This window comes from Myxine glutinosa, chromosome 5 (genome assembly GCF_964187855.1).
Source record: "Myxine glutinosa chromosome 5, kmMyxGlut1.1, whole genome shotgun sequence".
In the NCBI taxonomy this organism is placed as follows: Eukaryota; Metazoa; Chordata; class Myxini; order Myxiniformes; family Myxinidae; genus Myxine; species Myxine glutinosa.
Window position 1 is genome coordinate 131817313 of NC_136265.1, and position 15496 is coordinate 131832808.

Consider the following 15496-nt stretch of genomic DNA (forward strand, 5'->3'; position numbering starts at 1 on the left):
CTATTTGTTATTCTTCCTTTAAATTTGGAGTATTGTATGAGATTTTGTTCTATTTCGTGGTATGTGAGTGTGCAACGGAGTGCTTGCAACACTAACACTGGATGAAGCATTGACACCTGTGCCCCAGGAATATTCCAACTGAATGTGGAGGGTTTAACCCCAGCTAAAAAGGAAGTGCTCCATAGAATGGCTGCCTCACATGACGTCTCGGAATCCTCCTTCAGGAAACCTGCATGTGATAAAATCATGTCCTACCAGCAACCTATGTGAGATCTACTGTTGGAGATTGCAATGTAGTTTCTACGTCCCATCCAAATGCTGGCCTCCAACAGAACGTAGCATGTATCCAGGGTCTACAGGTTTCCGATGTGTATAACCCCCGTTACTACCACTCAAGAATGATGAGCTGCCTACAGTTACCTCACCTGCACTTGTAGTAGGAGATTTTAACTGTCCACACTGAATGGTGGTACAACTGCTCTTCTGCTGATGGAGACACCGTGTGTGAATAGGCACCCAGTGTGACCTCCTGTTGCTATTTGATAGACAAGAACCAGAAACTTTCTACTCAAGCTGATGGGGCGCTCGTATCAACCCTGACCTGGCCTGGTGATCCATTTACTACTCCAAAAAGGTCAGTGCTAGACTACCTTCCCAACTCCCACCATCGTCCAGCCCTCATCAAAAGTACTTCCTTAGCTGCCCCTACACATACATTTCCTGTAAAGTGTTGGAACTTCTGAAAGGCCAACTGGAAGAAGAAGCAGGCTATGGCAGGAAAAAACTTGGATTTTCTCCATCCCTTTGACTCTGAATATGACTCCAGTTGTAATGCTCTCTGTGTCAATCCACCATGTCGGTCTATAAGTCGAGCATTACATTCCTCGTGGTCACGGAAAAGGTGTACATTCCTGGATGGGACCCCAAATGTGTGTGGTTGCACCATCAACGATAAGGCCGGTGCTGCAACCGTGGAACTGAAATCAAGGCTGGATGAGGCCCATAGGGCAAGATGGCAGGAAACTGTAGCAAGCAATAACCTAACCCATTCCAGTCAGAAAGCTTGGAATATGATAAATAGACTCACCTGCAGGTCAGCTAAGAAGCAAGTCCATCCAGTTTCACCTGACATCTGATTAAGGACCCTCATTAGCAATGGCAGCTATCAACATACTGATAGATCTTTCTCCCATCAGGTAAATGATGAGCTCGGAAGTGTTTCTGGACAGCATCATCCGCTGACAGTGGACAAGCATAAAGAACAGCTGAAGCGTGGTCACCTTTGCCTACTCAACTGGCTCAGGACATGCATGTCTTATCAGCAGAAGAGCAGCGGTGGAAAGCCGATGTTGTGACTACTCTTTAGCCCAACAAGCCGAGCAATGATCTGAAAAGCTATCGGCCAATATCACTGTTATCTGTTCCTCAAGGTCTTCATGAGGGTCATCTTGAACTGGGTAGAGCCACTTGTACAGAAGATACTCCCCCCCATAACAAGCAGGCTTCAGGAAGAATTGTAGCACTGAAGATCAGGTCTTCACTGTATCTGACCTTATTGAAGCAACCTTGGAAGCTAATCCGTCTTTGTTGACCTGTCATCCGCATACGATAGTCTGGCACCGCGGTCTCTTTCTGAAACTGCACAATACAATATATTTCAAGACTGCCATCTGGTCCTCTTCATCTAGGTGATAATTTGCAACCACTGCTTCTGGGTTCTCCTGATTGGACAGTCCAGTAGGACATACCCCTCAAGGCTTTGTCCTAGCACCACTCCTATTCGACATGTATACATGAGACCTCCATAAGAAAAGAGGAACCAAATTTGCAGATTATCTTGCCATTGCACGTGAAGCAAGACCTTCAAGTTAGTTGAAGACCCACTCAGTTGAGATGGTGCAACAATGAACCTGAACTCTCACCAATGACGTCTACATCTCAATGCTCAGAAAACAGTTTGCTCTGTCTTTCATCTGCATAAAAGCAAGGCAAGGAAACTGCTGAAAGTCAAGCTGAACTCCATCCCTCCACTTCCTTCATCCACACATCTACCTACCTTGGCATGCAACTGGATCAGGCCCTGACCTTCAGGTAGCATGCAGAAAAAGTAGCAGTGAAAAAACAGTCGACTTTATCCACAGTCTATGCAGCTACGACTGGGCAGCTGACCTCTACCCTCCGAACACCAATACTCGCATTAGTGTACACCCCTGCAGAATACTGTCTTGGCCTGGGGTAGAAGCTATCACACAAGAGGTTGATATACATCTGAGGGCCATCTATGCATGTATACGACCCATGCCCACTGTCTACCTCCCAGTTCTTAATTGCATTAATCTCCATCACATCAAGTGTGCAGCTACTACTAGACGGGCAGCTCTTCTACCAACCGAGAAAATCGCAGGACAGCTTTTATTTCATAAATCCCACACCTGAGCCATGTGAAAGAAGAATAAGTAGAACAACAACAGCAAGAAGGGATCAAAGGAAGTACATTGTCAGCTCATCATGCATCATAAATCCAAGATATTTGTGACGGACAACAACTCAACTTGCACCCCTTTAATTGCTCGAGACAACGCTGGTTGGTTCTTTAGAACATCTAAAATTGATGATCATCTCTAGTTTTTGTAGCTTGTGAATAAATGTGATGCTTTTGAATTTGCATTAATTGACTGTCCCACCTTTAACTGATTGAGTCTTGCTGAACCTTCTGATACAAACAAATCTGTAAAAAATTTATTTTAATTTAAAATACCTTTTGGGTCTCCTTTCTAGATGGCAAATACCTAGCCATTGGTTCCCATAACAACTATATCTACCTGTACAGCGTTTGTGAAAATGGCTGCACGCACAAGGAGGCTGGGAAATGCTCTGTGAGTTTTCTTCCCTTGGCAAATATGTTTGATTTCTAGAAATTGTATCTTGGCTTTAATGAATCGGATCCTGCGTCGGAGTGGCGACCCATCCAGGATTGTACTCCTTAGGCCTCAGTCACACTGGATCGTACGATTTCTGGATCGTGCGATTGATGGCAATCTGGCCGAGGTACGACCAATCGTCAATGTTTGCTTCGCTCTCCATTTGCGATCGCAAACAGCGTTTGGTCTTAGGGGTCATCGTACGATTGGTGGTACGCGTGGTTGTGCGATCACCAACGATTGGAGAAGATCGATCGCAAGATCAATCGTAGGTAATCGTGCGAATAGTGGTGGCGATCAGCGACCAATCGTACGGTCAATAGTGGCGACTTGCGACTGCTCGGACAATCAATCGTGGCGACCTGCGAACGCTCGCACTACCGATCGTGAGGTTGAACGACAGGTGGCACCACCAATCGTCAGGTGGCAGGACCAGTAGCACGACCAATCGTGCGACTACTTGACCCGCAATCATGCACAACTGGTGGTGCGTCCATGCGCGACTGGTGGTACGACCATGTAAGACCTGTCTGCGACCTCTTACGATTTGGAATCGCAGGTCAGAAGTTTTGAACATGACCATCGACCTTGCTGCGACAGATTTTGCTATGGCGATCACCCACGACCTCTGCGACCAGTCGCGCGCTCTTTCTACGATTTGCCCGCGATTCACAAAATTTTTCAGTCGTAACCTCGTCGCAGGCCCGGTGTGACTGGGGCTTAAGGAGCTGCCAAGGCAGTTTCATTGGCTATGTGCCTCATGGCATGAAAGGAATGGTTATTGTTATTATTATTATTATTATTATTTATTTCATTAAGCGGACCGGTTTGTAAAGACTTATTTTTGTGTTAACTCTGTTGCTGTACTATTATTTGAGCGATTACTACATGTTTGGATCATCTATTGCATCGCTGAAGGTTCCCTTTGTGACTGTTTTTGCTTATGACGAAGACCCAGTTCCTGTGGCTGTCCGACTTTGACAGCTAGAATAAGTCTGCTATTTGTCCGATTTGAAATTTGTCTGCCAGATTGAAGCCATTTTTATATCTTGGTCATGTATTGGTAACAGGTTCACCTTGCGGTTAGCATTGAGCGCATTGAGTAGATGACAGCTTCACTTGATCCTATGATACAGCAAATCAGCTTCCAAAATAAACCTATCGAAAATTGCTTAACGGATTAAAATCTTCCAATCATTATTTGTTTAAGGTGAATTGAAGAGTAAAAGCTTCAACATTAGTTAGGAAGACTACTTGTGGCTTGTATAATTACCTCTGATTAGCAAGTCGTTGAAGTTTGGGAAAATTGTTGCACTGGTAGAAAATATTCTCAAGTAGAAATGGATGTTTTGTGTGAAATGCTTGAGAGATGATGCAAATTATAGACTGGACAAGGAAATGTTAATGGTAGAGAACACCTTTTGGCTAATTACGCCTGTGCCTTGTTGACATAACTTATGTCTATGTAAAATCTCGTTCTTATCATTTTGTTATGCCTCCGCCTCCGAAGGTGGTCTGTCCGTCCGTCCGTACGGGCTAAACCTTGTTTTTCTCAGCAACCACATGTCCGATTGAAACTAAACGTTCAGGATAGGAGTGACACCAATGCAGAATGTTTTTATAATTGTGACACCATAGGGCACGTAGTATGGCAGCCATCTTGGATTAAACACAAATAATTAAAAATATATTTCTCGGAAACCGCTGAATGGGAAAATTTTAAACTTGGCACATCGTCAAGTCCTCCCAATGGGGAACAAAAGCATGATAATGATATCATCGGTGAAGTAGTATAACAACGATAAATGTTTTAATTGCATGCCTTATCCTAAAAATCAGAAATTGCATGCACATGATCTCTGACCCATTTGTATTGAAATGTTAAATTTATGGCATCATAGGTCACATGGACTGGCAGCCATATTGGATTGAAGGAAAATATTAAATAAATAATATCACTGAAACTGCTTACCCTATCGATGCAAAATTTTACAAATGTCATTTAACACCATTGATGCTTATAGTTTGAAAATGATGTCAAAGGTCACGTGGTTTGGTAGCCATCTTGGATAGAAAAACGAACTTTTTTTCAATCAACACGAAACTTCGCAAATGTGATCCCCTACCCATACATATACAGAGTGTACATTTTTGATGTCATATGTAATGTGGTTTGGCAGCCATATTAGCTTGAAAGCCAATATTTAAATTGACACTAGTGGAAGAACAAAGCGACATGGGGCAGCAAGTAAGGGAATGAATGAAGAGGAAGGGGAGCAAATGCAGCAATATACACAAATAAGGCCGACAAGATCACAAGGCCCAGATAAAGACTTACCCAGCCTAAAAACACTCATGAAGTCAAAAACTCTCGCTCAACGATACGTGCAAATACATTACATCATTGAACTCTAAGAATATCTGCTTTGGAATGTTTGAAATTGACAACTTTGGGTTATTTCTCTCTCTCTCTCTCTCTGTTTTTTTTTTTTTTTTTTTTTTCACCCTTTCACCCTTTCACCCTTTCACCCTTTCTCCCCTCACCTATTTTGGATAATCGGGAGAGTCTGCTATTGTGTAAGCTGGTATTGTTATTATGTTATTTGAAGAATTTGTGCTTTAGCACACATGCAAAAATAAGTATGTCAGAGTTCTTTGCCTTTTTTCTTCGACCTTATTTGGCCTGTTTTGTAGCACAGATTGTGTTATGTGATTTGAAGCTATATTGTTGACTTTGTTTTGTTTTTTCAAAGGGTCACTCGAGTTTTGTCACTCACCTCGACTGGACATCAGACAGTCGGCACTTCATGTCCAATTCTGGAGATTACGAGATTCTCTACTGTAAGTTGCAAATTTTTCCAACTTATGAAGAAGGGTCGTGCATGTCGTCTTTTATTCTTGTACGCTTGGTGGTGGTGATTGTTATTGTGTGATCAATTAGTCAAAATATAGCATCCGTTAGAGTAGTCAAAGTCCCATAGTGTAGTGAGTGGCACTGTCCTTGCAAGCAAGATGACCTGAGTTTTGTTCCTGGGCACTGGGTACAAACCTTTGGCAAGTGTTCCTGACTCCAAATTGCCCCTGCTTATCTAAGAGTAAGTGGGAACGTGGTTGTTCGTCAATTGGCGGATCATTTTTGGGGAAATAGTTCTGAGTGTGGATAGCAAGTGGTCTCGTCTTCTCGGATACTTCTTGACACTAGGTTACACTGCTTGATGTCTCAGACTGAAGTTTCTGTTTGAGCAGCAGCGGATTATACTGAAGATAGCCATTGTTTGTCTCGTCACTGATTTATTTATTTTTTCTTTACAGTAGAGAGGCTCATGGAAGAGCAAGGTAGAACTGACTAAACAAACGTCAAGAGAATGAATGAACAGGGAAAGAGGAGAGGTACAAAACAAAAACCACTGATCTGCCTGTAATGTCAGAGCAACCGACCCTGGCTGGAGCCTCGGCACTTCCGCCTTTTAAAATTGAAAGTAATTTTTCAGTGGTATGTAATGTTAAATCGATTAACGTGATCATAGTCAGGGTTGTCCTGTAAACGCAGAAGCTTCCTGCTCTGTGCCTTTGTCATAGATACACTGATAATGCTCATGAAGACCATCGGTGAGTTCAAGATCGTTGACCCTCCTCCTCTCCTCTCCCCCCCCCCCCCCCCCCCCCTTTCAAATCCTCTCCGTGTGTATTCAGGCAGAAATTTAGAATCTGGCCAAGATGCATCGCACCAGGATAATGGTTTGTAGTCAAGCTGGTAATCTGGGAAACAAAACCAGATTAGACATTTAGGGGAGTCCAATTCTGCTGAACTGTTCTGTCATCTTGTACGAGGGCGTTTTGAAGAGTAATGCCTCCTGTTTTTATTTTTCTCTAAAACAGGTAGAGATATTCAAATGAAACAAACCACAGTCTGCACATTATTTATTTTCGCCCCTGGGTGTGGTTTCGTGATTCTGACACTAGATGTCTCAGTGCGACGTTGGTCAAAATGGCAGAGGGTAGCACGACATTGTCAGTCCTGTGAAATGTGAAGAGCTGGAGTTGAAAGTTGGGGTGACGGCCTGGAAATGACTGGAGATGCGAGCAGGGCTGCACCATTACGATTTGGAGAGTAAGAAAATGGTCGATGGAGTACCACCACAAAGGATCACCAGCCCTGACTTGGCTCCGTCAGATTGTCATCTCTTCCCAAAACTTGAGGAACACCTTCGTGGAGAACATGTTTTTTCCCCAGGATGTTATGTTCGTTATTAGTCCCCTACCGGTGTACACCAGAGGGGACTATAAGTTTGCACTCCGTCCCTCCGTCTCTCTGTCAGTCTCATGCAAAGAACAGTTTTCTGGACTTTCTTTCTAAACGCTTAATGCTAATGATTTCAAACTTGGTACATGGTTTCCTTATGATAAGTTACAGATCAAGTTCGAACTTCACGACGTTTCGATCATTTTTGACAAAGTTATGGCACTTTTAACTTTGGGAATTTCCCCAACAGTTTTCCGGACGACAGTAGGGGACATGTATTTCAGCGCAATACTCAGAATGCTTGTTTCTTCTGATCATTCGCCCTTCTCCTTCCTCTACTAACCTAGTCTGTTCTGAGTGTGTACCCGATGCTCATGTAGCATGTGAATCCTTAAGTTATGATTGGTTGGGTTCATATAGAATTCAGGGTGAAGATAAACAGGAAGAAAGAACACCAAAAGGGAAATTCTGTTTTGAGGGTGCGTGTGCAACGGAAGAGAAAATGGATAGGTATTGCATCAGTCTGTTTGAGAACGGGGAAAATCTTGTCAGGACTTGGAAAATCAAAATGTGCAGTTAAAAAGAAGCTTATCTGGTCATGTGACGGGTCGTTCTGCTTCGTAAGTAAGAGAGTAGTTTTGCAAGTCAGAGTAAATAAATGAAGTGAGTTTGCATGCCAGGAGCACTGCTTGGCCTGGGAACAGCACTACTATTCTTTTGTGTCCAGGCTGAGATGGCACGCACTACTAAGGGTTGCAATTCCTTGGGCCTTGAACATTGCCTAAATTTGGCCGACCCAGCGCTCTGGGCATTGGAAGGAAAGCTGTTCCCAGTGGGAAGATGAACTTTTCACTCTAACTAGTGTTTGCATGCATGAGTGAGCGTGCACAAATTTAATCTGATGCTTCAGATCTATTTGATCTTTTGCATTCTCTTAGTCATATACTTTATGGGTCTAACGGCATCAAATGAAAGGCCAAACACTGCTTTGGAGTCATCAGAAGGAATCCGAATAAGGAAAGAGTAAAGAAAGAGTCATCAGGAGGAATCTGGATAAGATTAGGGTTTCAGCTGCTACTTCTCTACCCTAAACCCTATCCAGGCGCAGCCAAGTGAATCTTCCAGAAAGGTTTTTGTAAGAATTATTGGCCAGATGGATGAAGAAAGAAAGAAATTAAGAGTAAGAGAGAGATAAAAGTGGGAAATTAACAAAAGAAGAGAAAAGGCACGAATAAAGAGAAAAGTGTGAAAGACTGAAGAGATGTGAAAGAGAAAAGAACAACGATGTCCGGAAGAGCCGTTCAGCCGGATAGAAAGATTTCAGCAGTTACTCCCAAGGCTCAAACGCAGCAACAGGTACAAGCTACCTGAGGTCCGTCAGCGGAGTATTGCAGTCCACGCAGCATCAGGATATGGTACAAACATGATCAAAATGAAAGGCCAAATACAGTACTACATTCGAGTTATCAGAGGAAACCCGAAGAAGCAAAGATGGAGTCATCCAAGGGAACTTGGTTAGCATTCGGGTTTCAGCTGCTCCTCCTCTACCCTCACAGTAGCGATGCAGAGGGAGTGCGTACTTACTGTATAACCGACTAAAAACTGTCGGGTTGGTGCTTCGCAGGCAGGGTGTCACATCACAAAGTGCGCAGTTCTTCAGATGGACGTTAAGTTGGATGTCGCATTAGCTGATGCATATTAAAAGTCACATGGTGTCTTTCATGAAGAGTAGGTGAATTAATGAAGGAACCCTGAATAAATGACAAATTCTTCCTCAAATCTGCTCCAGTCTAACATCAGGCCTAGCCAGTCAGTTAATGAAAGTTTGCACAAGATGGAACTACAACGGCCCTCGGTAGAGCGCATACCTCCGCCACTGATAGGCCGGATGTGGATTCGTACCTGAACCAAAATTGAAACCGCTTGTTCTTGTCACCTAACCAACTCGTCCGCAAAGTTTTGTCATAACTCGGCCACAACTTTTTGAGTTATCTTGCTATATATTGCTTTCGGCCCTAATCTCTCGATGGTGAAGAATCACTTAAGAAATTCTCATCTCCAGATCCGGATCTTCACCAATATATCATCAATTAGTCCTTGTCACACACCCAACCTGTCCACCAAATTTTGGCTGAATCTGTCCACAACTTTTTGAGATATCAGGCTCACAGAGACAGGTGTGCAAACAACCTCCGTCCACCTTCGGTGGTGGAGGTAAAGTGACAAATTGTATTCCTTTAATTTCTCAATATAAATGCCTCCATTTTTGCACCATTCTGTACGCTATCTTCATTTTCATTTAGTTCTTCACTCCTTACTTGTCCCTTTTGTCGGTTGTGAGCAGGGGATGTTGAAGACTGTAAGCGCGTAACTTCTGCTGATGATGTGAGGGACCTGGAATGGGCCACAAGCAGCTGCATTCTACGATTCGATGCCATTGGTGAATGTGCTTTGTCTTCTGGAAGTTTCCAACCTGTGTGGCTTCATTTTGTTTGCTTGTTGGTTATTTGAGGCTAAATGCATGACTGGACACACAGCACATTTGAAGGCTGAGTATTTATTATTGTTGAGTATTATTGATTTATTTATTTTATTTTGGTACAGGCATCTGGTCTCAGGGAATGGACGGAACAGACATCAATGCGGCGTGCCGTGCTCATGGCCTTCCGATCTTGGCCACTGCAGATGACTTTGGGAAGGTGCACGTGTTTGCATGGCCTGCACATATTCCTCAGGTATGTAAAGTTCTCTGAGAAATAGGCCTGTGGCTGCGTGAGAAGTGGCATGATATATATTTTTTGTAACTAAGGTTGAGATGCACACAATGAAAAGGCAATGGGGTAAATAAAAGCGACGATACTGTTTCGGTTTCTTAATCACATTTCCAGATGAGACGATGTGAAAAAATGTGATTTCTATCGAGCTTCGAATGGTTATAAAATGTTTCGCCCTGTTCTTTCTCTTTTTCGGCCCCGCAGGCTCCCTCTCACGCCTATGGCGGTCACTCCAGCCATGTTACCAACGTGACGTGCTCGCACGATGACAGCAAATTGTTCACTACTGGGGGGATGGATGGAAGCCTGTTGCAGTGGCGTGTGATAGGCTGAACCCCTTTGCGCACCATACCGATGTGGTTCCCCTGTAGCCTGTGGAATTTGTTATTGGATGGTACTCAGGTGACATGGATATTTAACACATTTTTCTGTTTGCACAGGCCATAACCAATTCCTTTCAGTTAACTTAATGACACCGCGTGTTGATTGGATTAAAATACAATAGCTCGAAATATATTTGAAATAAACCCTACCTGCTTGATGCTGAACTCCTCTAAATATTGATTGTACACTGCTCCTTTCCTATTCCATCTCCAGGCTTGCATGACGTCATCGGGCCTGGTGATGACGCGCGCTGAAAGGGAGTACTCTGTGTTTTCACTCTGTTTGTTTGTTTGTCCGGGCAATATCTCAGCCATCTGAAATTTTGGCACAATAGTGAGCACGTGCTTTGGCAAAAACTGCATTTTTTTGGGGATTAATAAATTCATTGATTAATTACTTGATTATTATCTATTAATTAAGTACTTATTTATTTCCTTTCTCATCTGGGCAGTATCTCAGGCACCTTTTTGACCAAGTGATTTGGCTGTAAAGGCCATTTTTGATTTATTGATTAATCTATTAATTATTTATTGGTTAATCAGTTATTTAATTTTTTAGATTAATTATTATTTAATTGGTTTTCAAAAAGTTACAGCTCCGGATGAAACACTTGTGGTTTGGGTATTGTTATGTTTGTGGGGGGTAGTGAGATTGTAGATCAGGTGGAGTGTATAGATTAGTGTGCTCTGACTGTTGTGAAGAAGAAGAACCACCTCAATGTACCATAAGCAGGGAAATTGGTGTAAACCGAATGTTGGGTAAGCTTGTATCTTCGTCCCCATCACGAGGGATGGGGCTTGTTAATTAGCGAGGGACTATGGGTAAATTAATTCCCCATTTTTAAATGCCTTTGTAATTATTCCTTTGTTCCTTATGACATACGCAACAAACACACCAAGTAAGAAATTGCGCATTTGAACACCCTAATTAATAAAAACCACCGGATGCCGGGCATGAAGCACTACCGCGGATTACCCCGACTTGGTAAGAGGACACAGGACGGGCAGGCCGAGAGCCACGCCCTTAAGAGCAGTGATTGGTCGGGGTTTTGATTGACCGGAAGGACTGGTAAGAAGCGACTCGCTGATTGGTGAAGCACCACAGATGACGTCAGAGCCGGGACGATAAAGAAGCGTGCCGGTGGACATTTTCTCTCTTCCTTTGACATCAGCCCATTCTCGTTCTGGGTGCCATAGCAGACGGTTGGGTGCCGACATCTTCTCGCCCTTTTCCGATTTTGGACTCCATCGCGAACGGCCAGGTGGTGAGATCTTGCTGGTGATCGTGAGGAGGAAGAGCCGCGGCTTTCCAAGCAAGAACGACGGGTGGACGAGCGCTGCTTGCTCGCTGCAGTGCGATGAGGCTGGAAGAGCGGGCTGCACGCCTGCCGTTCGCTACGTGCGGTGAGGCCTAGCTCGTGCTAACGAACGAGCGCATTTACCCGCCAAGGCCTCAGACAATCATTACTTACAAGACACCCCAGCCGATTTGAGCTACGTCCCCACAATAAATCGCACAAATTTAATAAACCTTCATTTACTTTAATAAACCTGTTTATTTTTGTACATTTTAAATCCGGTTCGTTTGAGTTTATTTATTCCAGGTGTGAAGACGTCGGGTGGAAGCCATTCAGGTAAGTGCTCTGGTTCCACCCACCCCCACTTGCCCCCACGCGTATCGTCCGCTATATTTTTGACTGAACACCTCGGAGTTAAAGCTTGTTCGGCAATCCGTTTCTTTAGACTATTTTAATCGCGAGGAACACGACAGTATGTTATTCGCCAATTTATTAAGAAATTAATTATTTTACGGTTATCGTTTATTGATTTTAATTACGCAATTAATTAATCAATCAATTTATTGTACACATCTCCCTCCCAATGCTGTCTCTATGCGCTGCACGGCAGCGTTCGCGTGCTGGAGGACATGTTTATTTATTTATTTATTTTGGCATGGGTGCGGTGTACTTTGTGTCTGTAGTTTGTGTATTTTTTTGCATAAATGTTGTGAGCATCAAACAAGGCTGCTGTGTGACATGCACAATGGTTGTGTACGTTTTCAGGGGCGCAGGGGGGGGGGGGGGCGAGGGACTTGAACCGCATTAACACGATACCAGTTTTTTTTTTTTTTTGCAGAGTTATTTGTCCATGAGATTGTATTCGCTGGACCAACCTCCCAATGCCCCTCAAAGTGTGTGAAACTGCCGAGCGCTAAAGTACGAATGCATTGCTTGCCTTGCATGATGTTGTACACAAGGGGGCATGTGTTGCATTTGTTGAGTTTCTGACATTCGACTTGAAATTATTTCTGTTGCGTGTGAGGTTTAATCGGGTTGGCCCTGAGGAGTGGAGGGTGCGAATCTTGTTAGACGCAAGCTCCGTTGCATCGGGAGGTGTTTCATTTCTGAGCTGAGCGGAGGGGTTTGGGATTAAGGCTCACAGCGACTCGCCACTGGAGACTTTTATTAATGATTTCGTTCTGAGGCCTAGCTATACTGTAGCTCCTTTCATGGAACGGAAGCCAGAATGTTTTTTCGCCGCACGTCGGAGGCCGATTGCACCCGGTTTATGTGGGTTCCGTATGGAAATGAAACGTGGAAATGCCTTCCTTCCCTCGACGGTCCCGTAGATTTTCCACTGGGAGCTCTCGCAGTGCTTTTGATGTGATGCAATTCCTCTGCGCACCTTGTTTTTGGGATCTTTAGCTCTCACTGTTGAGGCGATTTCACTTTCTTGGTGTTTGCACATCATATACATGGTGACCCTACAGGAAGGAGCCAGACAGGATTTGGACGGTTGAACTACAATCATAAATTTTGCTTTGTATATTATTTTAAATACATATATTTAATCAAATTAATTACCCCTTCTTTCTTTCCAGATAAGTGTGGCACAAAATTAACGAAATATGAGAGAGTGGAGCTTGATTTGACGTGTACATAGAATAAAAATGCCTGCGAGTTAATGGCCAACAATTCAAACATCAGCCATAACAGTAAAGCCGCTGTCACAGTAAAGTCGCCGACTGGGCATCCTCCGTCGTGCGAAGTCCTTCCTCGGCACACCTGAGCTCCTCACCACATACAAGGCTTTCATCCGCAGCTCTATGGAATACTGTTCTCCCCTATGGGCCGGTGCTCCTGCCTCACACCTAGCTCGGCTTCACGCTGTTGAGACCAAAGCTTTCAGAATTATTGGAATCTCCCGCGATGAAGCTGTCTCTGAGGGCCTTTCACTCACTCACCGCAGGCGGGTTGGTGGTCTTTGTCTTCTACCGACTCCTCTCTGGCCTTGCACCCCCAGCTCTCTCTGTGCTCTCTCTGTGCTCTGTCCCCCAAATATTCCTACAGGTCACACAAGATCTGCCAGCAACCCTCTGATGGTTAAACTGCCGAAATCTCGGCTCTCTGCTCACCTTCACTCTTTCATTCCTCTTTTCTCCCGCCTCTGGAACAAACTCCCTCACTCCCTTCAATCCCACTCCTCCCTCCAGGTCTTTAAAACAGCTGTTCACCACCATCTCTTATCTTCCCCCATCCAAAACCTTGATCTTTTCTACCCCCGCTAATTCACCCCAGATCCACCTTGTTTGAAATTCCAACTTCTTTCCTGGAAGTCCTGGCCGTGTCCATATGTTTTATACCTCTCCCACCCCCCCCCCTTCCCATGCCCACCCCCCTCCCAAAGCCCTCGCCCTCTCTCAGATCTCTCGATGTCTCCATGTCTCTCGGTCCCTGCTCTCAAATGTTGTGTTTGTGTCCTTCCCCCTCTCTCCCCATCTTGTCTACCGCTCCCGATGTTATATGTTTTTGTGTCGGTTTGTCTTTCTGTGTGATTAATGTTCGCTCTTTCACGAGCCTCGATCTTGTATACAACAAAAAAAAAAAAAAAAAACCTTGACGTTTTAGCCAGCGTATGCCGACGTATGAAAAATTTGGCTACGTTAAGAGCACGCTGAAGCACGCTGGCATACGTCGTAATACGCCGAGCTCGTCGACAAATTTTGTGCATGCACAAAATTTGTCGACGTATGCCAGCGTATGACTCGCAACAGCACTCAATTTTGATACGTCAGCATACGCTGGCTAAATCGTCAAGGTGTGACAGGGGCTTTACATCGCATGATAATCAATGAATAAATAAATTATCTTTGCTATCATGAAGCATTTTATTTTTAGTCCTTACATGTATATTTTTACCCTCGTCAGAGAGGAGGGTATTACATGTGGCTCCGTTTGTCTGTCTGTCCGCACAGAACGCGAGTATGCTTTTCTCGGCAACCGAGATGACGTCATAGATCACGTGGTCTGGCACCACCTTGGAAAAACCCCCAAAAAATCGCACCTCTCTTCGAAACCGCTCCATGGAAAAAATTGAAACATGGCTGCTCATTGTCAAGTGTTCATCATGGAGAATAACATATATTCATGATTATGTCATCGGTGCCTTCATTATGATGTCATAATTAGACAAATAAAATGCTTGATCCGATCAGTTTGAAATTTCTTGAGCATGATCTACACAAAAATTGCATGGGAGAATTAAATTGATGACATTGGTCACGTGGTTTGGCAGCCATATTGGATTGAACATAAATCTACGTCAATAAACCACACAAACACAGCAGCTAATAAACATCACACAAACACGGCCTGGCGAGGGTCTGTAATCTCTGATTGAGTGATTACTCTATCTTGTACTTTATGCAAAATTAACCCTGTGGTTCCTGACTTTTGGGCCACAATGTATATAATATCGAGAAATTCCGATTCCTGCCTTGGCTTTCATATCGTTCTGAAAACACGTGTACTGGAATTTACATATAGATTTGTATTCGCATTTTGGTGTTCCGCCCGAAGGCATGTTCAGTGCTGTTGAAACAGTTTCTTGGCAAGGGTATACTGGGTGGGTTGCCATTGCCTTCCCAGCAGTAGTTCGGGCAGGAATATGTAATCTGTTCAGGCGGTTGGCGATGGCTCACATACTCTTTGCAAAGGACACCATGTGGTCTTTAATGTCCACCAAGTAATGCCATCAGATGGGACACCCGGTTTAACATCCATCTGAGGGATGCGAGACCGTGCGACTCGAGGGATGCGAGACCGTGTGACTGGAGGGATGCGAGACCGTGCGACTGGAGGGATGCGAGGCCGTGCGACTGGAGGGATGCGAGAC

The 15496-nt window shown here is 44.1% G+C and overlaps 1 protein-coding gene across 1 annotated transcript in view; it reads left to right on the forward strand.

The window, feature by feature from the left end:
- LOC137427062 (echinoderm microtubule-associated protein-like 1) overlaps positions 1–10486 on the forward strand; it is a 28708-nt gene extending 18222 nt beyond the window's left edge. The window contains exons 13-17 of the mRNA XM_078778730.1: positions 2779–2876; positions 5675–5762; positions 9509–9604; positions 9769–9899; positions 10143–10486. Coding sequence (XP_078634856.1) covers positions 2779–2876; positions 5675–5762; positions 9509–9604; positions 9769–9899; positions 10143–10271 — 542 coding nt within the window. The 3' untranslated portion in view covers positions 10272–10486. The remainder of the gene's footprint in view (positions 1–2778; positions 2877–5674; positions 5763–9508; positions 9605–9768; positions 9900–10142) is intronic.
- Positions 10487–15496: the final 5010 nt, after the last annotated feature.